Below are 27304 nucleotides of genomic sequence, written 5' to 3'. Positions count from 1 at the left end.
CTGTGGAGGGAAGATGCATGCCGTGACCAGGCAGGAAGGGAGAGTCAGGGTTGGAGCTCCCTAACCCCAGGGCAGTACGTGTGACGCGTAGGCTCTCGCAATAAACCAAGAAAACCAAACTCAATGCCATCGCGTCGATTTCAACGCACAGAGACCCTCCTGGACAGGGTAGGGCTGCCCTTGTGGGTTTCTGAGATGGCACATCTTCACGGGAGTAGACAGCCTCGTCTTTCTCCCCGGGACTCACTGGCTGCTTTGAGCCGTGGCCTGGTGTTCAGTGGCTCCGTTCGCAGCTCACTATGCTTCCAGCGCTCCTTAAAACCCGATGGATTAGAAGAAGGAAAATCAGCCCCAAGCCTCGGGAGACCAAACAACCTGGATTCAGGCACTCCGGCTTTCCCACTAGTGGCTAAAAGGCAACTCCGGTGAGATCGCTGCCCACTTCTCTGGCCCCAATTTTCAAAGGATGAGCTTTACATGGAGCAAAAGCAAGAGGTGACTGCCACCTATTGGCCAGGGTCCGTATGAACAGCCAGCCAGTCAGCGCACCAGACGGCAGAGGAGCAGTCCCGGTGGTGCAGCTGTTGAGGCCACCACCCATCACGTGAGAAGGGACTCGCACAGTGCCCGGAGCCTGGCACACGGAGAGCATGAGGCGAGTGTAGGTATGGCAGGGGTCATCACGGCTATGGCCGTTGCCTTGCGTCCACTTTCCTGGGGTGGCCAGCAGTGAGCCTTGCCTGGGGAACTAGGCAGCTCTGCCGATGCCCGTGATGAAGCCTGGGTCAGGCGGGGGCCCCGGAACCAGCATTGCTAGCACACGCCCAGGAGATGCTCCCTCAGAGGCGTGCTGGACAAACATCATGGTGGTGGCAACCAACTGTCCAGCTTTTCCTGGGGACAATGAGGCCCCAAGACACAGGACTTTCAGTGATAAACCCGGGTGAGTCCTGAGCAAGCTGGTCACCCTGAAAGCCTCTGTTCCCCCCATTTACAGATGGTGAAACTGAGGCTCGAGGAGGATCAGAGCAATAGCTCCTGCCTAGGAAGAAGCTGGAACCTTGGTAGTGCAGGTTGTAGATTTCAGCCTCTACCTTCATGTTCAATGGTTCAAACCCATCCACCACCCATCGGGTGAAAGATGAGACTGTCTGCTCCTGTAAGACTCACAGTCTGGGGCACAGCCCTGCTCTGTCTACAGGGTTGCTCTGAGGCAGGACTGACTCCAGGGCAGTGGACGTTGGTTCTGTGAAGAGGCTAGTGCCAGTACCATAAATGAGAAGTTCAACTAAAACAGAATTTTACACTCAGATGAATGCTTTCGATTCGAAGTGCTAGCTTTCATTTTAGGGGGAGATAAAGGACCCCCCTGTGCCCCCCCCATGACACACATGCTAAAACACACCGCCAATGTGCAATGCAGAAATGTCCTTTCCAGTATGAAATGGTGGTGGCTCTCTTATTTCCGTGACCCTCCTGGACATTAAACTCCAGTCGCATGTGGCTGGTGGGGACTTTGTTTCCTTTGCAAATTCCCCAGAGATCTAGACTAGCCCGATTGGTGTTGTGGATTTGGCACCGGGCTGCTAACTGCAAGGTCAGTGGTTCAAACCCACTAACTACCTCACAGGGGACAAATGAGGCTATGAACTCCTGTAAAGATTTACAATCTTGAAGACCCAAGGGGCCAGTTCTACTCTGCCTGCTGGGCTGCTTTGCATACTGTCTGCTGGGCTGCTTTGCATACTCTGTCTGCTAGGCTGCTTTGCATTGGATTAGCTCGGTCAACTAAAAAACTCACGGCCACAGAGTCAATGTCAACTCATCGGGACCCCATAGGATGAGGTAGAACTGCCTCTATGGGTTTCCGAGACTGTGACTCTTTACAGGGGTAGAGGGTCTCATCTTCGGGTCTCTGGCTCTGCTCCCACAGATGGGTGTCCAGGGCTTGCTGGTCTCTGGACATCCCAGCCTCTCCAGTGGGCTGAGAAGGGATGCACAGGTGCTCCATGGGGAGGAGGGGCTGCAGGGCTGCTTGAGTCAGGACCAATTACCGCCCCCTCCGGCTCAGGGCCACCCCCTGGCTCCCCGGTTGCTCTCCTCGGACTCTGGTTCACGGCGATGAGCCATGGGGATCAGACCAGAGCTATTTCCCGCAGGGTTTTCAATGCTTGTGGTGTTCTATTAGCAGTGGACAGGCCTTTCTTCCGAGGTCAGCCCAGTGGACTGGAACCACCGCCCAGGGACTCCGGGACCAGTACACATCTCATGGGCTGTGTGGCCTTGGACAGGTTCCCCAGCCCTCTGCACATCCTGTTTGTCTCTTGGGTCAAGTGTGGAGTACACCTGGTATTGTGGGGAAGGTCTGATGAGGCAGGTATACGGAAGGCTAAGCATGGAGCCTGTCAGCCTCCCACTTGTCATGAAACATGGCGTGTTTTAAAGCAGGAAGGCGCACTCAAACCATCACAGGGCTTGGCCGTACTCGAGTCGGTACAAGCCAGGGACTGTTGAGGTGTTCGGTTCTCCAGTTAACACCCGACCGGCCCCAGGGAGTTCCAACCCACGGAGTTTACAGCAGTGTGATCTCTCTGCAGTCTCACTTCAGCGGCAGGAACTAACTCTAAGTCCTCCTCCAGGGACAAGGTCAACCAGCAAGCACAGTGCAGGCTGGCGGAGCAGCAAGATGAGGTCTGCAGCAGAACTTTGAACCGGTTCTTGTGCTTCAGCCCCTGCTAGGAATTTGCATTTCCATCCTAGATTCAGTGAGCCAGAATGTACATCTTCACGGATCCCCTGGTGAGTCTTAGGTAAGCATGAAACTCTGTGGTCTCCATTCTGTGCATACTTAGGTGGTTCTTAGCAGTCCCAGGTGAGTCTTTAGTACACATATAATTCTTACATATGGATGGGTTTGTGTATGCACAGATCATCCTTATAGATCCAGGGAAGTCCTGTATATACATGCAATTCTCGCGTATACATTTGGATGCATATATAGGTGATTCTCATGGATGCTCGGGTCAGCCTGATGTACACGGTCTGATGTGGCTTAATGTCCCGCAGCATATACATTTGCAATCTTCTCTTTTTGTAGGGAAGTCAGCCCTTTTTATGCTAAGTATTTCCCTAACATGGTTACTTCTGGAGCGCTGGTGGAGGAGTGGTTACTCGGCGTGCTGTTAACCGCCAGGCCAGCAGTTTGAGATCACCAGCTACTCAGTAGGAAAAAGGCGTACAGCTCGGGAACCCACAGGACACTCCCATGTTCTCCTACAGGTTTGCTGGGCGTTGGAATCGACTCAGTGGCGGCGAGTTTGGTTTGCTTTGGTGTCATGGCCATTCTGAGGCCGAACCCAGTTGGTAGCAGTGGGTTTTGGGTAATGGTTTAAAGGGAGCTCTGGTGCCACAGTGCGTTAAGTAGTGGGCTGCTAAGAACCAGTGTACTGGTTCGAATCCACCAGCCTGTCTGAGACAAAAAAATGAGGCTGTCTGCTTTTGTGAAAGTTTCATTTCAGGAACTTTATGGGCAGATGTTCTCTGTCCCCACAGGGTCATTCAGAGCTGGAATCAGCTGAACGGCAGGGAATTTGATTTGTTTGTAGAATGGTTTCAAGACCCCCAAACCCTGACTCTCTCATCATGGGTCCACAGGCGGGAGGGATACAGGCAGGTGAGGCGGAGCACCTGGCTCTGGGCATCAGCTCTCAGGGCTTTGTCCAGTGGGTAGGTAGGCCGCTTCCGCTCCTGGGATAGGCAGAATGCTGGTGGGAAGGGGATGGTGGGGAGGGGAGTCCCCTCCCCGCTCTCTCCCTCCCATGCACTGGGGGTGGGGGAGGGCAGCAGGAGCACTAGAGAAGCAGATGGTCAAAAGAGGGCCTCCCTCAGGGTGGCAGTTAGGATTTTGGGTGCCAACATGGCACCTGTAAGAAGACATGGGTGGAGTTTAGCCTATCAGTCAGGTCGCAACTTGAGACACTCCTTTGGAGGTGCCACTGAGATCACTGGCTCTTTGGAGGCCGGCCCTGCTTGCTCTCTCTCTGGTGGTCGAACTAGCACACTGCCTGAACTCTCTCTCTCTCTGCCTTCACCTTTCTGTGGACGAGCCACGAGCCACGCTGAAACCTGCGGCCACCACCATTGGAGCCACACAACTCTGCACGCCCCAGCCTGTGATCTCCCTGCATTCTGTATCATTGCATGTGACTGTGTGAGTCTGCAGAAGGACTTACAGACTAGGTATCAGACTTATGGACTTGATCTGGACTGGGCTGGGATGCTTTAGTGATGCATCATTGCGTCTTGATATAAAGCTCTTTCTGACCCGTCTCTGAGTGCCACTGAATTTGTTTCTCTAGTTGGCCCGGCCTCACACAATCAGCTTTACAATTGGTTCACTCCATGCCCCAGTCACACAGAGTCCTAGTTTCCAGAAGGTGACCTGGACGTGAAGTGGTACATCCTGAAAGAGTCACCTTGGCGCTTGTTACCAGGAGAAAGGGACTCAGTTTCTCTGGGGTGGACAGGCCAATTCTCAGCAAGGGAGGGAACCAGAATGAACCAGTTTGCAGCCCTGGTCTGTGACTTCCTCCCGCAGCCAGTTAAATGTCCGTCAGATGGTAGAGGCAGGCCCCTGACAGATGAGTCACTGAGCACACAAGGCGCGCCTTCTATCAATGCAGTGGAATGCAGGCCAGCCGTGGGCCCACCTCACTGCCCAGCTGTGGACACAAGGCCAGCACAGCCAGGTTGGCACGCCCAAAGGTATGGCCAGCGTGAAATGCGTGACCCAGGAGAGTGGACCCTCGGCCAGGCCGCACGATTGACACCTCCCTCTCCTCCAGGCACAGGGTGATAGCATGCCAGGTGTCCTCCAGGTGGCCCATTCAGGGTGCAGGCTGCTGGCTGTGCAAGGGGACCCTGGGGCCTGAAGCCGGGCCTCGGTGGGCTCCCCAAGCCCTGTACCCGGGCATGCACCCAGGGGAGGGGGTGCAGGATGTTTTAGGAATGTTCACAACTGGAATGTTGGTGTTCCCAGAAGACTTGTTGTTGTTATGTGCCGGCCCGAGGGTTCTGACTCATAGCGACCCACACACAACAGAACGGAACACTGCCTGGTCCCGCCCCATCCTCATGGCTGTTTGCTACGTTGGAGCCCACGGTTACAGTCACGGTGTCAACCCATCTTATAGAGGGGTTTCTCCTCTTTCACGATGCCCGTCTACTCCACCAAGTATGGTGTCCTTCTTCAGGGACTGGCCTCTCCTGACAACATGTCCAAAGCACGTGAGGCCAAGTCTCACTGCCCTCGCTTCTAAGAGCATTCTGGCTGCGCTTCTTCCACAACACAGCTGTTTGTTCTCTTGGCGGTTTGTGATACTGATATTCTTCTCTGGCACACAAGTTCCCATCCATCAATTCTTCTTCAGTCTTCCTTATTCATTCTGTCCCTCAGATATAAGGGGGCTGAACATACCACGGCCGAGGCCAGCTGCACCTCAGATCACCCTGTCTTATTACCCTTGAGGTTGAGTCCGAATTGACTGGGTAGCAGTGGGTGTGGGCTCAGTGGTTAAGTGTCGGGCTGCTAACTAAAAAGGTTGGAGGTTTGAAGCCACCAGCCACTCCCCAGGGGGGACAACACACAACTCACTGCCACGGAGTCTGTGACGTAATGCCGACTCACAGCGGCCCTGTAGGACAGGGGAGAACGGAGCTGGTGAGTTTCCTAGACAGGAACTCTTTATGGGAATAGACAGCTTCTTCTTTCTCCCATGGAGTGGCTGGTGGTTTCGAACTGCTGACCCTGTTGCTAACAGCCCAACATGTAACCACTAGGCTCCAAATGGGAGAAAAGCTCTGGCGACGTGCAGCCATTAAGATAATGGCCCGGGAAACCTTGGGGACAGTTCTCCTCTGTCCCCAGGGTCACTGTGAGCTGGAATGGGCTCCATGGTACCCCATAGCACCATCAGCAGCAGCATCTTATTCTCAGTGTCGCAGCAGCTGTCTCTCCCTGACACTGACAGAAGTGACATTAGATAAGACCTACTGTGTGCCTGGCGGGGCCTGGACCAGGGTAAGGCAGAAGAGGTTCAGATGGAGACTGTTAGGGACGCCTACTCCCAGGGTCAGGCAAGGTTGGCACCCAGTGAGCACCTCACTAAGGTGTGTCTCTTAGGCTCCTCTCTGGCCCTGTGGCTGTCCAGGTACTTTCCACGCTTTGTCTCCTGCTGGCTTATCCAAAGTCAAAGCCAACGTACAGCTGTCCAGTTGGTTCTGTCCCAGAGCGACGGTGCAGGACAGAGCAGAACTGCTCCTCGGGGTCTCTGAGGCTGTCCATCTGCACGGGAGCAGACTGCCTCATCTTTCTCTGGTACCGCAGCTGGTGGGTTTGAGCCTTTGGGTTAGCAGCCCAGTGCTTACCCGGTGCACTGCCAGGGCCCCTTTGCTATCTTTACAGAAGTTTGTGACCCCCCCTCACCCTAATGCCCCCACTACACAGAGAAACAGAGGTGCCCTTTCTTTCACGCCTCGAATATAAGCCCCACCTGGGCAGGCACTGCAGCACTGGGCTCACACACAGTGTTTCAAGTCACATCTGTTGTTTAAAACTCTGGGTCAAGGCCGCGAGACCCCAGCACTCAAAGCCCTCGCACCAAGGCTCTGAGCAAGACCCCAGCACCTGGACAGGTGTCCACACCCGGAGCTCCCTCTCGACAGCTCGCTGGGCAGCGCCGGCCACTGTGCACCAGCCAGGCCCGAGCACATGGCCTTGTCCTGAGCAGCCCACCCTCCCGGCTGCAGGTCTTTTTGGAGGAACAAACCCTCGACCATTGAAGAGTTTGGTTTGCCCGCCCGCCTCCATCCCTGCTGTACCCCCTCAAATGAAACACTGCTTCAGGATGCTCTGCCTCCACCCATCTTTCACCTGGTGGTGGGGGATGCATGCCAGACGCCCCAGGCCTTGGAACAGGCCAGGCTGGGGAGGGGTGGGGGAGACCCTCAAGGCACTCACTGAGGAGAGGGCACTCTGGTTTCAGAGCCTCAAGTCAATGATTAAAAACGCCTGCCCTCGGGTCCGGGCCTCTGCTATGAGGACTACTAAGTTGTTCACTGTGGGGGTCGGCACGCTTTTTTAAAGATTGCTTGGAAATATAACTTATCTTGGTGTCTGAGCCTATTAACAGACAGCCCTTAAATTCTGCGCCAGGTGCAGCACATTCCAGCCCTGCCCAAGCCAGTCCATGACTTACCTGGGGGTCCCCCCGAGGTGAGAGCCACACAGCGGCCCCCAGTTTCATCTCCCTGTAAAACAGGAGGGATGCTACCACAACCCCACCCCACTTGGAGTCGGTTCCAGCCCCGCCACTCCATGGGACACACCGGTCCTGCCCCGAGGGCGAGCTTCCTGCCATCTTTATGGGAAACTGATACCAGGAGTGGCTGGTAGGTTCAAACCACCAACCTTTCAGGGAGCAGCCAACTGCTTAATCCACTGGGCCACCAGGGCACCTTATTGTCAGGACAGCAGTTAACATTCACGTGCACATGAGAGTCCTCCGTGTCCTCAAGAGACTTGTTTTGACCCTGAGTCCATTTTACAGATAAGGAGACTGAGGCCCAGGCAGGGCAAGAAGTTTGGCCCAGGTCACCCAGTTCATCACAGGGTCTGTGGTGGTCTGAGACTTGAACCCTGAGGTCTGCCTACCGAGCCTCCAAGCAGAAAAGCAGAAAACAAGACCTGAGACCCTGATTTATGGCGACTCCCAAGTGCTTAACCATGTGTGCCAGCAAGGGCACCCACCCTCCCTTCAGGATGAGGCCGTGGAGGCTGGAAGTGGAGGTCCAGAGAAGACCATGATGCCTGGCATCTGAGACTTGGCTCCGGTTTGCACCTGGAGGGGCAGTTTGACTGCTACATTTACATGTACAGCATTTACCGTAAGCGCCCAATTCCCCCGAGGCACTCGGACGGCTGCCTGCTGGTCCCCCCTGGTTCCTTAGACAGCACCCGTCAGCCTGGACCAGGGCCAGCTGGACTGCAGGCGACTCTTGCTGTGACAATGCCCCCCCCCCCCCCCCGGTCAGCCAATGGCATCCTGAGTCCCACAGTGGGGACCCACACACAGACCACACCCCTGGACTTCTGCCGACTTCAGCCTTCTCAAGTCCTTTTTTTAAAGCAAGTGCTATCTTTAGGTCCATCTCCTGGGTGACCAGCAGACCCACACCGTCCTCCCACGATCGCCCAGGGGAGAAATGGCAGTGCTGGGGTCACACTCAACTGCTTCTGACCTGCAAGGTCTCCCCCAAGCAGCAAACCCTCTGGTCATCTCTGAAGGGTCTGGAAGGGGTTACCTGCTGGCCCCTGGCTGGATATGGCCCGGTCTCCTGGAGCTGCTCCTGCCCGGATCCTGCGTGTCCGCTGGCACAGTGCAGGACCAGCCTGTCAGCGGCCCGACCCGCTGCCCTCTGCTTCCTGGCTGGGAGCTGGCCGGCTGGATACACAGAGCAAACAGGTGGGGCGAGGTCCGGCCCTCCCCCTTCCTCCATGCCACGGTGGCTCGAGGCCCTGGGTGGGGCAGCACATTGTGTAGGGTTCTGTGGGGCGGCTGCCTTTTAACCTTCATTTAGTCCAGAACAAGCCGCCTTGGCACCTAACCAGTCACTGAAGGAAGCGGCCTCTCACCCACTGCATCGCCCCAAGCTGGCACACAAGAAGCAGGCCACCTTAGTGTGGCTCACCTGCTGCTCCAGACACAGGGCACCGGGAGGGGCAGTCCCTCTCTTGTCTCTCTCTCTCTTTTTCAGCAGGCCAGGAATTCAAGGCAGGTCATCTGATTTAATTTTGTCAGGAATACTGACTGCAGTCTCTTCATAGGACGTGAATCTCATAATGTGACAGGATGCATTCAAATACAGCACAAGAAGATGGAAATACCATGGTGGCGTTGATTCACGGAAGGCACCCTGCTGGCACCCTGCTGGTCATGCAGCTAACCACAAGGTCACGGTTCAAACCCACTGGCTGCTCCATGAACAAAAGAGGAGGCTGTCTGCTTCTGTAAAGCCTGCATGATCAGAACCCCTCGGGGCTGTTCGGCTCTGTCCTGTGGGACCCTGATGAGTCAGAATCGACTCGGCAGTGGGTTTGCTTGCCTGACTGGCAGACTTGCTGTGTAGGGGTCACAGATTGGGCTCCGAGCTTCTGAACGGCCGGTGCAAAAGGGGAAACTTGATCATGCCAAGCTGATGAGAAGAGACTCCGAGAAAGGAGATCTCGACTTGGCGATGAGAGTGGTTTTCTCTATTAGCATACTCAGCCAACTGTGAGGTGAGCACAGAAGCCCCCTCCTCACCCTCACCGCACCCATCCTTATAGGCAGGAGCCTTGAAATAGACATGAAATCAGTGAACGTGGCAGCCCACGCTCTGGGAGGACAGCCAGGACAGTCCAAGACAGACCCGGGTATGGGCAGGGGCAGTGGGGCCCTCCCGGGAAGCCACAACACTTGCCCCAGGCCTAAATGCTGAGTCTGAAGCAGGAAGCACCGCTGCCACGAGGCGCTGTAAAGGAGAGATTCCAGCTACCCTGGCCGTCATAAACCTCAATCATGGAGCAGCTTCCGCACGCCAGCACAGAGCACTGGGCCTCGGACATACCAAGAGGCAGTGTGGCCTGGGGGTGCAGAGGGCAGGCTTCCCTGGGCTCAGACTGGGGTCAAGTCTTGACTCAGGCTGGTCAGCTATGTGCCTGTGAAGAGACCACTGGACTGATGCAGCTCCTGTGGCCAGCTTGATGGGGTGTTCCTGGGGGTCTGATTTGTAACTCGGGGTCTGAGTCCTAACAGGTAGCCTGTTTCCAGTCTCTGCTTGACGGCGACTCCCAGTGACCCTGTGTGTCAGAGGGGATTGTGGGCTACAGAGGGTTTCCAGCGGCTGGGTTTTTGGAAGTCAATGCTATGTCAGGTCTTGCTTCAGAGGCACCTCTGGGTGGACTTGAACTGCCAACCTCTCTGCTGGCAGCTGAGCACATCAACCATTAGAAGAACCCAAGGGCTCCTCCCAACTCCTAAAACTCAGACCTGGACAGGTCTGCCCCTGGGGGTTCCAAGACCATAACTCTTTGCAGGAGTAGGACTGTCTCCTCTTTCTCTCAGGGAACAGCTGGTGGTTTCGAACTGCTGACCCTGCCGGTTAGCAAACCAGCGCATAACACTCGATGACACCAGATCTCTGCCCTGACTCCCCACACACTGCACAACCAGGCTGGCAATCACTATACCGCTGAGCAGCATCCATTGAAGAAGTACTGGCCCATGGGATTTCTACACTCGCAAGTTACGGCGGACTCTAGCTGCCGTTTCATAACCCGTACCCCTCATAGTAGGCCTGGTAAACCCACCATCCCACCGAGGGAGAAAGAGGGGACTACTCTCCCCTGCAAAGACGACAGTTTCAGAAAAGCAAAGGAGCAGGAGCGGGAGCGGGGAGGGAGGGGGAAAGATGAGGAGCTGATGCCAGGGGCTCAAGGGGACGTAACTGAGAATAACAGTAACGAATGTACAAATGTGCTCAACACAACTGATGTATGCATGGATTGTGATAAGAGTTGTATGAGCCCCAATAAAATGATTAAAAAAACCAAACCAAACTGAAGGAGCAGCTCTTCTCTGTCCTCGCGGGCCGCTGTCAGTCAGCATCATCCCCAGGGCACCGGGCTTGGCTGGCTCCTCACGGGAGCCTGGTGACACACTGCTCAGGCGCTAAGCCAAACATCAGCGGTTAGCACCCACCAGTCACTCCATCGGGGAACAGACTTGGCCTTTGGCCCCTGGAACCATGTCAGCCTAGAAAACGCAGAGCAGTGATTCTCAACCTTCCTCAGGCAGCGGCCCTTTCATACACTTCCTCATGTGGTGGTGACCCCCCCAACCGTGAATTTATTTTTGTTGCTACTTCATCACTGTCATTTTGCTACTGTGATGAATCAGGCGACCCCTGTGAAAGGGTTGTTTGACCCCAAAAGGGGTCTCGACCCACAGGCTGAGAACCACTGCTCTAGAGGGACAGCCCTCCTCTGTCCTAGAGGGTCGGGATGAATCAGTACAGACTCGATGGCAGTGGGCTTCCCTCTCTGCGAAGGCGTTTCACCCTTTCTTATGACCCACTGTCAGCCGGCTTATCGCACCCATCTCACTGAGGAAGAAGCTAGGGCGGGGCGCTGTAAGGTTGAGAGCAGCGGTTCTCACCCTGTGGGTCGTGACCCCTTTGGGGGGTCAAACGACCCTTTCCCAGGGATTGTCCTGCCCGATTCATCACAGTAGCAAAATGACAGTGATGAAGTAGCAACAAAAATAATGTCATGGTTTGGGGGATCACCACCACATGAGGGACTGTATGAAAGGGTCATGGCATTAGGAAGGTTGAGAACCGCTGGTTCGGAGGACTAAAGGGTATCCGTCAGGAGGAGCAGTGCTCTCAGTGTCTGCCCTCAAATGTCACCTGCAGTGATCAGTAGCCGTGACAGAGGCGGAGCTGGCTGTGGGATTTTAGAGACGGTGTCAAATGAAAATGGGGGACTCCTTGTTCAAAACGGAGCCCTGACAACACAGTGGTTAACCTACCCCAAAAGTAGGTGGTTCAAAACCACCCAGCCGCTCTGCAGGAGAGACCTGGAGCCTCACGCTCGTAAAGATTGTTCTTTGCTGTAAAGGGTCATCGATTTTGTACCAACTCACCGTGACCCTACGCACCCTGCTCCTGTGCCTCTCTCCACTCATCGCTGTGTGCGACCCGTGTGAGGCAGACATGTCCTGCACCATCTTCCTCTTTTTTGCCAAGCACGATGGCCTTCTCTAGTGACTGACCTTTCCTGTCCAGAGAACCTGAAATAAAGTCTTGCTGTTTGCTTCTAAGGAGCATTCTGGCTGTACGTGAAAGACAGATGTGCGTTTTTCTGGTAGTCCAAGGAACTGTCAATATTACTTACCAATACCATAATTCCATCCATTCTGGAGTCTTTTGTACTCATGGTCCAGCCTTTCTATGTTTGTGAGGCAACTGAAAATAGCATGGCTTGGGTTAGACCCATCAAAGTCCTCAAAGTGATATCTTTGCTTCTTAACATTTTAAAGAGATCCTTTATAGCTATTTCCCCAATGCAATATGTAGCTTGATTTCTTGTCTGCTGTATCCATGGGGTGGGGGGCATTGACTGTGGATCCAAGTAACAGGAAATCCCTGACAACTTCAATCTTTTCTGTTTATCATGATGCTGCTGACTGGACCAGGGGTGAGGAGTTTTGCTTTCTTTATGCTGATGTTTCACCTGCAGTGAAGGCTGTAGCCTTTGATCTCCATCAGTACAGGTCTCAAGTCCTCTTTGTTCTCGGCAAGCAAGACTGTGCTATCTGCATACTGCAGGTGGTTAATGAATCTTGCCTTGTTTGAAAAGCATATGAGGGGGGGTGTCCTTAAAAAATCATGAAGAATTTGTATTTCCTAACAACCGGATGGATTTCCATTTTTTTGGGTACCAAAATAAATTTTTTGTCTTGATGAATTATGTCTGAGCAGGACCTAGTTTGAGGCACTAAGAAGGATAAAACATCAGTTTAGAATAGCCCCGGTCAGATCAACACGAATTCTGATCAAATAGAAGCAAAAACAATCATATTTATAGTGAAGCTTGGGTAGCAGATTGGTGAAATCACTGATGGTTGGAGGGACTAGCCAAGGTTCAAGAGGAAGCCCGTAGCAGCAAGCCCTCCATGTGAACTTGTGAGGAAACAATTAACCATGTTCACCCCCTACTTAAAGAGGACTGACAATTAACAGCAGAAACAACAGCCCATGCCTCTGATCTAAATATTGGTCTGACTGCCAGAATTAATACTGAAGTGGACTTGGAGTCTTTAATGACATACAAGTTCATTCCAAACATAAAAACATAAAAAATGAGAAAAGCAGGAATAGCAATGCCATGGATAACTCAATTGCTTCACCTCAGAAAATTCTGACTGAAAAATTAAAACTAACCAAACTCTCTGCTCGATGCATGCCAAAGCTCTTGCATGCAGATCAGCTGTGGACAAGAGCAGAGCTTTCCATGGAAATTTTAAATAAGAGGGATTAAGATCCTGAAGCATTTCTTAGAGGGTTGTAGCAGGAGATGAAACATGGCTGTTTTAGTACAACCCCACGACAAACACAATCAAAACAATGTCTACCAAGTGCCGGAAGGGGCCCAGTCAGAGCAAGAGTGGATTGGTTAAGAGTCAAGGTTATGGCAATAGTTTTTTAAAGGAAGCTCCAAGTATTGTGTCAAAGAATAACATTTGCTTATTATGAGAGTGCTCTGAGCAATCCGGCAATACTTCAGCAGAAAAATGCATGGTGATGCTTCTCCACCGTGACAAAGCTCCTGCTCACTCCTCTCATCAAACAAGGGCCCTGCTGTGAGAGTTCCTATGGGAAACTAGGCATCCCGGTGCACTCCTCACAGGCTTCTGACTTCTTTTTATTTCTTAATCTTAAAAAAATTACATATTGATACCCCCTTTTCCCTTCAATTAGTAATGTAAGCAAGTTGTCCTTGGCATGGTTTCTTTTTCAGGACCCTCGATTCTTTAGGGATGGACTAAATGGCTGGTTGTGAGTTGCTTACAAAAGTGCCTTGCACTTGATGGGGTTTATACTGTAAAGTGAGGAGCCCTGGTGGTGGAGTGGTTCCCCACTGGGCTAATAACTGCAAGGTCAGCAGTTTGAAACCCCCAGTTGGTCCATGGGAGAAAGAGTTACAGTGTCAGAAAAGTAGCATCAGCTGTTCTACCTTGTCCTATAGTGTCACTTTAAGTAGGACACTAAAGTGTCCTATAGTGTTGATTCAATGGCCATGGGCTTTGGATGTTGTGAAGTGAAGTTGATATTTTTAAAGTTTTACCTTTTTTATTTCATTTTCCATGCACCTCTTGTGTAGGTTGAATTAAACCTACACAAGAGGTGAAAGGCTAAACTTCCAACACACATCTTTCCTAATTTTATATCACAAAATATCTCCATGTTCTATTTAAATGACTGCCTCTCAGTCTATGTACAAGGTTCCCCAGGAGTAGAATGGAGCATTCCAGAATTTCCACTCTTTGCGAGTTATTCATAGTAGGTTTTGAGCTACACAGTCACATGCTTTTGCAAAGCCAATCAAGCACAAGCACACTCTGCTCTCAGCCAAGACCCATCTGATGGCAGGAATGGTATCCCTTACCCCACACCCTCTTCTGAACCCGGTGTGACCTTCCGGCAGTTCTCTGCTGATGTCCTGCGGCAACCGCTTTCAGATGAGCCTCCACAAAATTGTACTCTCACACGATGAGACGGATGCTGTCCTATCATTTCTACACTCTGTTGGCGCTCCTGTTTTTGGAATAGGCACAAATATGTGTCTCTTCCAGTTGGTTGGCCAGACAATTATCTTCCGAATTTCTTGGCATTGATGAGCGAGCCAAGTGTTTATCTGTTTGTTGACACATTTTCATTGCTATTCCATCCATTCCGGGAGCTTGGACCATTGGCTCTTGATCACGTGACCTCTACAGAGGGTGGAATGCCGACCGGTTCTTTTTGGTACGGTGACTGCGGCGTATTCCTTCCAGGGTCTTTTGATGCTTCCAATGCCACTCTGGCTTTTGGCTTCAGTTCTTTCAGCATAAGAAACACCAAGCATGCTCTTCCCCTTTGCTTTTCTAGCTCCGGGTATTGGCGCACTTCATTAAATACTTCACCTTGTCTTCTTCAGCCGACCTCTGGCATTTTCTGTTCAGACCTTTTACTTGATCATTTCTTTCATTTGGTTTAGCTGCACTATATTCAAGAGCACTTTTCTGAGCCTCTTCTGACCCGCACTTTGGTCAAACCCCACCCCCTTATCTTTTTAATGCCATCCAATGACATTTTTTCTTCTTCACGCATGATGTCCTTGACATCATTCCACAGCTTGTCCGGTCATTAGTCATCAGTGTCATTAGTGATCAGTGCATCAAATCGGGTCTTGAGAGGGTCTCTAAATTCAGGTGGGCTCTCCTCGTGGCGGTATGTTGGCTTTTGTGGACTTGCTTTCAGTTTATTCTGCTTTAATGTGAATTTACATAAGAGTCATGGACAATCGCTCCATAGCGGGCCCCTGGCCCTGTTTAGGATGATGATGTTGAGTTTCTCCATCTCGTCTTTGCACAGACGTGGTACATCACTTTGGTCCCTGTGCCTTCCTTCCATCTAGTAAGGTCTGTGTGTAGAGTCTCCATTGATGCTCATGAAAAAAGTTTTCTAGTGAGTAAGTCCTTGGCTTACAAAATTCTATCACACAATCTCTGGTGGCAGTTCTCCCGCCAGGGCCGTATTTTACAACTACTGACCCATCTTTGTTTCCAAGCGTTGAATTCCAATCACCAGTTATGATCAATGCCTCTTGACAGCACATCTGATCCATTTCAGACTGCAGAAGTTAGTCAAAATCTTCAATGTCTTCAACTTTGTTATGGACAACTATGGTAAGAAAACTGTACAGGTTCACCTAGAGCCCCTTTGAGTAGAAATGGATTTGACGGTACCTAATGATTATACCGCTGGGTTTTTAATCACAGGGCTAGCAGTTTGAAACCACCAGCCACTCCACAGGACAAAGAGGAGGCTTTCTACTCCCATAAAGATTTAAAGCTTCAGAAACCTGCATGAGCAGGTCCACTCTGTCCTATAGGGTTGCGATGAGTGGGAATCAACTTGAAGGCAGTGAATTTGAGTTTGACAACCAGCAACAGAGACGGGTGTGAAACATTCTAAAAGAAAAGCCTCCTAACCTTCCCTTTCTTTATGATTCAAGCCACTTTGCAGAAAGAGAAATGAAAACGCGAAATTATCAGCATGGACGCTACAAGTCCCCTCTTCGGGTGCGGCATCAACGTTAAATACGGCAGGAGGAGCTGGGCCTCGTGTGTGGAAGCACAGGATGACACAATTCCTACGGCACAGCTTGTACGCGCGGATGTGATTCGTTCTCATCGTAAGGGTGCAAACACTGTGCAAACCCAACTCAGCTGCTAGTATTTCACTCCTCGATGCACCCCGATGCTCCAGTACCCTTGCTTTCATTTCCTGGTGGCTGCCTGATGGGGTCAGCCGCCCACGTTGTCGTGGCTATAGATGGAGCATGTACCTGGTGCCCACTCTGCAGGTCATTGGGCTGAGGGCCCTTGCGGGGCTCTGATGCCAGGCCTCCTGGGCACCTTGGATGCTGTATACCACAAAGAGGGTGGAGACGAATGAGTGAGGAGCAGGGCTCACTGTCCACCACTCTCCCTCCTGCCCGCACCCCTCCCCACCCGCATCCATGCGCATCTTGTCCGACTCTCTCTCTGCGCATGCACGCCTGAGGCCCAGAGAGCTTCCAGCTTCACGTGCACATCTTGTGCAATCCCCGTCTCACTCTTGGCCTGTTCGGATCCCGGGACTCCACACAGGGCCGGTCCCATCCTCATATCTGACTTTACTTACAAAACACATGTAAAAAAAAAAAAAGTAAAACCTGTAACGCAATAGCAGTGTTCAGAAATTCAAGACGGTCCCCAGAGCCACTTAACTCCAGCCAGGCTGCCCTGTGCCTGGAGCCCTGAGTGACTGCTCAGATTCCATCCAGGAGGCCGGCCCGGGTGATGGTGGCCTGGGTGGCGATGGGCCCAGGTGAGCATGAGCCCCAGCATGGGCGATGGTGGCCCGAGTGGCAGTGGCCATGACTTCTCAAAGGCTGTTGGAGGAAGCCTTTCCCTCCTCATATTGGCAGAGCAGGGCGTTCACCCAGTGTGTTCCGGGGCACCTCTCCTCTGTCCCTGTGAGTGTCCTTATGCCTCGCTGGTGTCCAGCCCCACTTGATTGGCCCCTTAATCTTCTCGCTTCACATCTCCACCCTTCTTCAAATATTGACACGCTTGTGTTGCTCTCCGCCCTCCCACCAGACTGCAGCCCTCAGCATGGAGCCTGCAGCTGGCCACCTAAGCTACCACGGTGGGCCACGGGACAGCTGATTGCCTCAGTGTGGTCCTGAGCCAGCCCTGCAGGGACAAACCCAGACCCTTCCCCGTCTCAGCCAATTTCGGCCTGGCCCAGACAACACAGCCTGGCCATCTAGACCACTCCGGATGACAGTCTTCTGCCTGGCCAGGGTGTCTGTCCCCTCCCCACCTCAGGGAGTGTATTTCCCCGCTGACACACATCCTGGTCTTTCTGTGTCCACCCTTACCTGGCATTTCCGGGCACTTTCTGGAACATTAGCTCGTGTGCTCCTCATTATGACCCTGCATCAGGGAAAGGGGCCCTCTGAGAATGGAGGACATGGAGGCTCAAAGCACTCCTTAATTTGCCTTATTTTTTTTCCAGATGGCATCAAGGTGACTCTGAACCCTGGCGACTCCACGTGTTTCAGAGCAGGTCTGAACCCCATAGGACTGTCACCAGCTCGGCTTGCTCTAAGAAGGAGCCGGCGTGATGTCTTGGTTCCGCATGGGGATGCTAACCGCAGGCCACAGTTAGAGACCATCGGCTCCAAGGGAGAGAGACGAAGCTTTCTTTCTTTATATTATTTTTTATTTCCAGCCCAGTCCCCCCCGTCCCCCCACCGTGGCTATGCTTCACTCAGAGAACAACACTGCAAAGGGAAGCAGCCACCCTCGCCGGCTCTCCAACAACATCCGCAATATTGTAACTAAATTCGTCATAATCTGTGAACAATTTCCTAATCAACAAACATGTCTTCTCACATGACAGTTCCAAAATGAAGATTCAAGTGATTCACTCGTGGTCCAACAACATCCCTTCAGGCTAGTGCCACCAAACACCGAACCATGACCAAATGAAGAACTTTCCAAATGTCACCCTTGTGCTCCGCCCCCTGGCCTGCGCACCCACCCACCCCAGTCCCCGAGGAATGTTTCGCCTCTGTAAACACAGCGACCACCCCCTGGGCCCCACACAAGGCCCCAAGACTAGGTAGGACCCCAGCCAAGGCTCCTGTCCCTTCAAGGGGGCACCTCTTCCAGAAGAATCCCACTCACCCCCACCCACCACCCAGCGCAACAGAAAAGAGGGTATCGGATCTCCCCAGAGACCCGGGGGGTGAGCGCATCACTACCCACAGCCTGAAGCTCGAAGCTTTCTACTTTCATGGGTGTCAACGGTTTCAGAACCCCCAGTGGCTGCTCCACAGGTCGCCCTGGGTCGCCATCAACTTGATGGCCATGGGCTTGGTGTTCTTAAGGTGTGGGAAGTAGTCGGTCTTCCTTTGAGGTGCCTCTGGGTGAACTCAACACCCCAGACCTCTTGGTTAGATGCTGTCTCCATGTTGACAGGTCAGGGCATCACATTTAGACCCGGAACACAGCCTCGATGATTCACTTTGGTCCTCGGTCCCCTGGAGACAGAGTCTACAGATTGCTGTGCCCTACGAAGCTTCATCTACATTGCCAGGCTGGCCACCAGCCACTGCCCCTGCCCATCCCAGTTTTTGGTGGTGGTGGTGGTGGTGCCGAGGATCGGCTGTGTGGTTAGGAGCAGGGATCCAAGAATCGGAGGCTAAATGGATCGCGTTACCTGTACCCCTGTCAACGGAAACAGTCAGCAGAAATTTCTTCCCCAGGGAGCACACGCATGACGAGATGCAGCGTACACTCCGACGCCCGGCTCCACCAGGGTGGTCTGTTGTCATCCTGGCTCCTCCTGGGCATTCATCGAGGCAACTGTGACGCAGCCACGTACGCAGACTATGCCTCTGTCCCACACCCAGCCGCCTTCCTTGACTGCAGAAATCAGCCTCCTTGGTTATAGGTATGATACACATATACTTGGAGCCTTTAGCTGAGTGCCGGCCAGGCTCACTGGCTGAGGAGCACGCTGTGTGCTTGGGCACCGTGTAAAACGTAGCTTCTGCTCCTGCCTCTGTCTTGCCATGAGGCTGTGAGCACCTGGTTTCCTCCCCTGGATTGCCTTCCGATTCAACAAGGCTGGCATCCCCTGTTGATAGATGTCTGGGAGATGTTTGTTGTGTTTTTATGCCCTGGACACGGAGCCTGGCGGCATAGTGGGCTACATGCTGAGCTGAAAATCCTGAGGTCTGTGGTTCAAACCCACCAGCCACTCTGCAGGACACACGGGAGGCTGTCTACACCCACAAAGATGTAAAGTCTTGGAAACCCAGCGAGGCAGTTCTACTCTGTCCGTTATGAGTTGGCTTCTAAGGAACATTCAGGCAGTACTTCTTCCAAGAGAGATTTGTTAGTTCTTCCGGCACTCCGTAGGAATTTCAGTATCCTTCTCCAGTACCATCATCCAAAGGCACCGGTGCCAGGTTTCACTCGCCCGTTGAAACTAACCATGTCTTGGGTCAGGTGCACCTTAGTCCTCAAGGGACCTCTTTACTTTTAACATTCTAAGGAGGTCTGGTGCAGACTTGTACAATGCCTACGTGCTTCCATCTCTTGACTGCTGCTTCCATGGGTGTGGGTTATGGTCCCAAGTGAAAGGAAATCCTAGACAAGGTCAATGTTTGATTTTCTTACGTCCCTGCTGCCTTCACCTCTCACTGCCATTGAGTCCACTCTGGGTCATAACAACCCAATTGAGCTGGACGGAATGGTTCTGGGGCTTTAGAGACTAACTCTATACTGGGGTCAAAGGCCTCATCTTTCTCCCTATGTGTGACTGCTGGTTTTGAACAGCTGACCTTGTGGTTAGCAACCCAACGCTAACCAGTATTGCCACCAGGGCTCCTTAGTGACCTCCCCCATTGGGGAGTTTATTAAAACAAACAGATCTGAAAAAAAAAACAAAACAACAAACCAACCAGATTTGACCCACGAGCCATAATTTGCCAATACTTGGGATAAAGAATGCAGACATAAACTCACCTATGCAAGGGGCTTCAAAAAGCTTGTGGAAAAATGGAATTAAAAGCAAATGGAATTTTTCCATGGACTTTCTGAAGTCCCCTTATTTAAGGTTGATTCATTTTCTGAAGCAGTTCAAAGGTCAGTGGAGAAAGGACTTGTCTTCTCACCAAATGGTGCCAGGGCAGTTGGTCATCCATTTGTAGCAACCTGGACCACAGAGCTTGACATATGCTTGAACCAGACACAAACCTGGAGGAGAAATAGGTGGGACCTTTTAGGCTCTGGGGAGGGGGATCTTATCTGCACCGCACCCACTCGCCTCTGGCATGTTGGCACAAATGCATCCGTGAGCAGAGAAGGCGGCTCTCTGCCTATAAAACTTTATTTACAGAAATAGTTGGCCTCGGCATTTGGCCCACGGGACATAGTATGCTATTTTGGGCATAGGTCAACGGCGCTCAGCACTGGTTGGAAATTGGGGTCACCCAGGTGGTTTCGTTTCCATGTAGATCCGTGTCTCGGAGGGCAGCCCTGCATGGAACGGAGCTTCAATAGCGCAGCTTTCTGCAGGCGGAGCTCGGTGGAGAGCGACTAACCAAATCTTGGCTCTGTCCTGGCGTGACTCCACCGAGAACGTGAACTTCATCGACCGAGAGAAAGCAGAGCAGTTGCTGGGAGGCCGGCATTCTCTTCAGACTGATTAAAGAGAGTGGTGACAATGTAAAGCCATGCCTTTCTTTAGCCCATGTGTCGTGTCTTGGAAAATAGCTACTGTTTCCATCAAGGTGTCATTTTTAACATGGAATGGGTTCATGCTTCCTTTTAAACGACTCTTTAAATATGGTCTAAATCTATTTTAATTTGGAACGTAGTCAATGTCCATAGCTACCACTCACAGTCACGGAGCCCTGGCGGTCCAGCTGCTCGGTTGGCCGGTTGCTAACCCAAAGGGCAGCGGTCTAGCCCACGAGCTGCTCTGGGAGGGAACGATGCGGCAGTCTGCTTCCCTAACAATGACAGTCTCTGAGATAGTCAATAGCCAACGTTTGTCTGTTTGGTTTTGCTTATTGTTGTTGTTAACTCACATAAACAAGCTTTGAGGGTCCTCACTCGCTAATTTTTAATAACCCAAAAATTTCCAGAAGAAAAATAGTAACTTCGAAAACTGCTACTCATCTTTCCTCATTTAGAAGGACTAGATAATTATCATTTTAAAATTAGGAAGCAAAAACATTTTTTAAAGTAATCTCCAATCCTGACATTGAGAAGTATTACTCTGCTGTAGTCAAGGAGCCCCTGATGGCGGGGCTGCTAACCACGAGTTCAGTGGTTCAAGCCCACCAGCCTGTGTCTGAGAGATAGATGACACAATCTGCCCCTACAAAGACGCACGGTCTTTGAAGCCCACAGGGCAGTGCCACTCCCCCTGACAGGGTCACGAGTCAGAATCCCCGTCCACATCAGTGCCGCACATGCATGACTCATTTTGAAGCCAGCCCCGCCCTTCTTTGCCATTCTACACAATGTCACAGCGTCCTTTAAAACAGCAGCCAGACACTTCTTCGGAAATCTCGTCCTCGGGTGCATCCCCTAGCTGAGCATTTAACTGACTTAGGTCTTCTGCTACATAAACGAACAGAGGGGAACATCTTTGCAGCAAAGTTGCAGGAGGAATGGCCTTGCGTTTTCTGTTGGAAGCAAATGGCAACGTGTCAGACCCATGGGTGGTGGTTTTGTGCTCCCTCGTGACCCCTTGGGGCCGAGCAGAGCTGCCGCATTTCATTTTCTGGGCTGTAATCTTTACAGGAGCAGGTCTTTCTCCTCTTGGGTTTGAGCCACCAACCTTTCGATGCCAACACTTAACCACTGCGCCACCAGGACGCTTTGATTAACGGGCAAACGAGTTGATTCCTTCTGCGGAGTAGCTGGTCAGCTCAGCCCTAGACCTCTAGGTCAGAGCTGAGCATGAAAGTCTGTCCCTCCAGAGCTTCTTGATCAAAGCGCAATCATGCTTTAAACTCATTTGGTGCAAATGGCCAAACTCCTCTCCAAATCAAAGAGCTTCTTCTCTCAGGCTGGGGACCGTGTCTCCATCTTCTATAGTGTGTTTGAAATTTTGCAGATGGTTGGACAGATGGATGCCTGGATGGGAGGATGGATGCATGTGTGAAAAGGATAATTTCCTTTTCCAAATTAAAATTGGGTATTAATAGGGAGGATGGTATAAGCAATCATTTGCGATCAGCGGGCAGCATTTGCCCAAGGACAGAGTTCAGAAGGGTTAGGAAGGAAGGAGGAATGGAAACAGGAAACCGGAGCAGGAAGTGGGATGAGGATGGCACCCTCAGGAGCTCCTGGTCAATGACGTGCAACAAACGTGTATGAACTGGTAAATGGAAAACCGGTGTCCTGTATAAATCTTCACCCAATCCACAATACAGAGTTAAACAAACAAACAAAAACAGTGCAGTAGTCTGGGTAGATGAGAGAAACAAACCCAGGGAGGCTCATATGTGTACAAAAAAGAGCTTTATACACAAGAGCAATTGCATATTGAGAAAGCATCCTACCCCAGTCCAGGTCAAGTCCATTAAGTGTGAAAGTAGTCCATATGTCCGATACCAATCTATAATGTCCTCTTCAAACTCATAAAACACATGCAATGATGCCAAATGAGGACGATCACAGGCCAGTGGGTGGAAAGTCTTGTGGATCCAGTGGTGGTGTGAGCATCTCAGTGCTGGCAGGGGTCTCCATGTGGCTTCTCCAGCTCTGAGGCTCTGGCTGCCATCAGTCTCTCTCCATGTGGCTGGTCAACAAGAATGTTTCACAGGGACTGAGCGTGTGTCCCGCCTCGGGTGAGCTATTTATCTCCTTAGTGTCTCCGAATGAAGTCATCAAACTGTGACCTGATCGACAGGCTAAAGTCCACCCCTTCACTCTTACTACTCAAATTGACAACAGATTATATAACTACCACAAACAGGTAAATGATTTTATATTCCTTTAATGAAAGGGGGTGTTGTTATTGTCACTTCCTTGATTATTATGAGCTTGAAAGCTTGTGTGCCCAGCTCATTAGACATCTGTTTTTCACTGCCACGAGTGCCCAGTGCAGTTGCCCCTTGGCATCCAGTCCGCCATCCTCCAGGGCCTGCCCACTGATGAGTTTGGGTGACTTGAACAAGTCAAGGGGATCAATATCAGTGGCATGGAGGCAGGCTCTTGGAAAGAACATGCCCCGTGATTCTGTTACAGGACAGTATGTTCCTTAAAGCAGGGGTTAATGGCCGGCATGTAATAATCAGGGTATGACAATTTGAGTTCTAACTCCAAAAAGTTCACGGAAAAATTCAATTATCCATTCATTGCATTTTTCCCATGAACCTTTACAAATGGTTTTATTGTCATATGATTCACATATCATGCACTTCAATAGTTTGATCACTAAAAGAAGAGTTCTCATCTCCACCAATTATCACCACAACCAGTTTGAACTCTTTGAAGCTCCCTGGTATTAATGCATCCTAGATATTTAAGGCAGTGCAATTCTTGAAGTGTTTACGGTACATGTAGAGGTGCAGCCTTGCTGTGCAAAGTGTGTCTATGAAAAACAGCAAGCGGGGTTTAAAAAATGTAAATCCAGAAAAAAATACCTCGACATCAGGGGCATTTTAGAAGGAGAGGGTTGAGCAAGGCATCTCCTGTGTCCTCTGGGTGCTCCTGAGCCCACCCCACGCCTCAGGCTTAGAATCCTGATGTGTCAGGCATGTCCCTTCAGCTACAGTTGGATACGGGCACAAGTCTTCAACAGGGCTTTGGGAAGGCTTGTCCTTCTTTTCAGAGAAGGAGATTTCTCGGCTGCCCCATGATCATCTTTAGACATCTGGACTGTCTTCCCTCACCCTCCTGTCTCTAAAACAGTGGGCTGTGTAATAATTAGGTTTATTGTGCCAACTAGGCCAATAGGAACATGTGGGTGGAGTTTTATCAGGTTGAAACTTGATTGGAGGATGACAGAAATAAATAAAAACAGAGGCATTCCATCTCCCTCTTGCTCCCTGGTGATCGGACCAGGGTGCTGCTGCTTTAGCTAGTTCTCCGCCTCAACCTGTGTGCTGCACTACCTGTGGGCCAAGCCAACCCATGGATCCTGTCCTTAGAGCTTGAGGTTCCTTTGAGACCTGCTTTGTCACACTGCTGGTGCGTATATTGCTTGCACTTGAGGCTGGTGGATTCTGTCACCATGTTTCAGTTCCAGATCCCATCAAGGCCTGCCTTGCTAAGCTTCCAAGCTACCGACTGTTGCTGACCCACCCTGCTGTCTGCTACCTGTGGGCAGACATTTCCTGCCTTACCTGAGGGAAGACTGCTGTCTGCTTCTTTGACTTTGGACACAGCAGCCCAGGTGAGTCCAAGGACTTCCAGTATATTAACTGTTCCACGAAAGTGAGTTGAACTGAGCCCTCTGTACTGCTGTGTGGACTAATTAGCTGTTATATTCCTTCTTGCTGTGCAAACCTATCTATTTATCTGTACTCTTGTATAAGCTGAGATTTTCAGCAATTTTAAATACCGTTTTTGTGTTAAAATTAGGTGCCTTCACTGATAAGGTTGGCTTATACTCAAGTATATATGGTATATGTAATCATAAGTGTCCTGGTTTTGTCACTCTAGAGAACCCTGTCTAACACAGGCTGAGAAAGAGAGACTCCTTCTCTGGAGAGCAGTGATGAATGCCTGTCTGATGGATTATAACCAAAACGTATAAACGGGGGCAGGAGTTTCATAAAAGCAATCAAAGCCCCTGCTGTCAAGTCAGGTGTGACTCAGAGTGATCCTTAAGGACAGGGTGGAACTGCCCCAAAGTCCTTCTAAAGCATTGGAAGGATTCCATGTGATCATTACAGAGGCAGCCTGCCACATCTTTCTTGTAACTGCTGGTGGGTTCGGATCACCAGCCATTCAGTTATCAGCTGTCCACAGGAGAAAGAGGAGGCTGTCTGCTCCAGGAAAGATTTACAGCCTCAGCCACCCAGAGGGGCAGCTCTCCTCTGTCCCATAGGTTTGCTGTCAGCTGGAACGAACTCAATGGTAGTGAGTAGTGAGCTCTCTCTCTCTGTTTCTCTCGATTTTGTCACGGTCCCCATGCCAACAAAACTAATATTTACAAACTTGTGTTCTCTTTAAATTGGCTGACACTTTACTTCACTTAGAAAGGAAGCTGAACTGCACTGCTGTACATGGAAGACCAGGATCACTTCCCACAGAGGAAAGATTACATGAAAAAGCAAACTCAGGAGCTGGGTGTTGGAAACCAGTTGTGTTTGACTGCTACCAGAAAAATTCAGGGATGTGAATCCACATAGAGGAAGAGAGGGCTTGTCTAAGTGCTCCCATAAAGATTACAGTCAACACACACACACACACACACACACACAATAGGTAGATAAATAAACCACTAATAAGGCATAATAAACTGCAACCAATATAAACATCTTACATTTTAACTAAGTTCCGCCACCTGTCCAAGATCGATGCCAGAGTACTACTCTCTTTGCTCAAAGGTATTAACAAAATTCCAACATCGTGGCAAGACCTGGAAGCACCAGAAGCATTCGCTCATCATCTAAGGACGATCGCGGGCTCCTCAGTTTCTCAGGTCTTTGCAAGGCTTACTGCCGGCAAAGGAAGATGACCTGCCATAGGCTTCTCTGGGAACCAAGCCTCCCAGTGCATGATCATCCTGCATCTATTGGCTTGAAATACTTGGTCTGCTTCTGACTCCCCACAGCTATGTCCGCCTGCTGTGGAGGCAGCGGTGGCTACACTGAATCCTGGTGCAGCCCTAGGAACGATGTGTCCATCCCATTGCTAATTGGTCGTACTCCTCGCTTTACATCTGAGGACATCAAGGCTTAGAATAATTCAGAAACTGTAGGATAATGACCCCCGCCCCTGCACATGCCCTGTTCGTGAACCCTCTCCTTCTAAATGACCCCTCATATTCAAGGCATCATGCCAGAGCTGACCCTGGAACCCATTATATCCAAGTATGTTTCCAAGTAGCAATCATGAGATGTCCTGATCCTCCAGGAATGCTGCCTCACAGACCCCCTCCCCTTCCCTAAGTTTCCCCAAATTAAATCAGGAAGGATGATCTCTACTTGGGGTATTGTCCCAGGGAAATATAGCCAAGTTCCCATAGCCAGTTGGCTGCAGAATTGAAATTCAAATCTAGATCTGGCATAGCTTATAACAGCTGGGCTCATCCAACCCTTTCTTCCCGAGGGCCCCGTCCATCAACGTACACCCCATGGGCGAGGAAACAAATGGAACCTGGTTGATTTGCTGTTAGACCGTTTGATTGATAGGTTTTGTGTCAACTTGGCTGGGCCAGGATTCTCAGTGGTTTGGCAATTAAGAGTCAGTAGGCCCCATGAGGTGACTTAACACAATGGAATCATCTCTGCAATGGGATCTGCTACGAGTAACCAATCAGTTGTAAGATTAGCATGGAATATATTCACCTTGTCAGGGCACAGCTCTGATGCAATTTAAAGAAAATGTCTTTGGAGGTGGGGGCTGCTTCTAATATTAGTGAACACAATGGAAAAAATTACTTGTTTTTGCTGGGCCTGGATCCTGCATCTGGCTTGTCCCACCTCCAGCTCTTTGAACTTGAGCCAACACCTGCCATCTTGTCTGCTGATCCTGGGAGTCATCAGTGAGTGGTCTGACATCTGACCTGCCAACGTTGGATGCATTCACCTCTGTAGAACACCAATTTGCCATTTCTACTGATCCTAGATCATCAGCCAGCCCCAGAGCTACGTGAGTCCGGAGAAGCCTCCAGCTTAATATCTGATCCACCAGCTTGCGCTCTGCCTGGACTTGGACTTTCTTGCTTCCACAACTGTGTGAGCCATTTCCTTGTAGAAATGTACATTAAATTATGTTTATTGTATATAACTATATAGATAGATGTTACTGGTTTTGCTTCTTTAGTAAGACAGAGATGTAGGAGAGTAGAAGTATTGTTTCTTAGGAACAACGTAGGAACCTTAGGAATAAGGTGACTTTGGCATGTCCTAGACTTTTAAGATTAGTCATAGGTGTGACCCAAGGGAGCTGTAATTTTAAGACGAACATCGTGAGAGCAAGTGTCCCTAAATGAGGCAATATAAATCCTGAGAAAGGGAAGCATGGTTTGGCCTTCTTCCTTAGTAGTGGATTTCTAGAATTAGGGGGCCCATTGTATCTGGAAAGAGCCCGGTGGCTGCTATCTGCAAGGTCTGTAGTTCGAAACTATCAAGTACCCAACTGTCTGTTCATCCAACCCCGCACCCAGTCAACCTCCTTTCCTCGCT

The 27304-nt window shown here is 50.9% G+C and overlaps 1 protein-coding gene across 1 annotated transcript in view; it reads right to left on the bottom strand.

The window, feature by feature from the left end:
• Positions 1-3867: 3867 nt before the first annotated feature.
• CYP24A1 (cytochrome P450 family 24 subfamily A member 1) overlaps positions 3868-27304 on the bottom strand; it is a 100625-nt gene continuing 77188 nt past the window's right edge. Inside the window, exons 15-16 of the mRNA XM_075527695.1 lie at positions 7257-7308; positions 3868-3923 (exon numbers count right to left, since the gene is read on the bottom strand). Of these exons, the coding sequence (XP_075383810.1) occupies positions 3868-3923; positions 7257-7308 (108 nt within the window). The remainder of the gene's footprint in view (positions 3924-7256; positions 7309-27304) is intronic.

This window comes from Tenrec ecaudatus, chromosome 12 (genome assembly GCF_050624435.1).
Source record: "Tenrec ecaudatus isolate mTenEca1 chromosome 12, mTenEca1.hap1, whole genome shotgun sequence".
Classification (NCBI taxonomy): domain Eukaryota; kingdom Metazoa; phylum Chordata; class Mammalia; order Afrosoricida; family Tenrecidae; genus Tenrec; species Tenrec ecaudatus.
The sequence above is the reverse complement of the archived record's forward strand: the minus strand, read 5'-3'. Positions and strand labels throughout refer to the sequence as shown.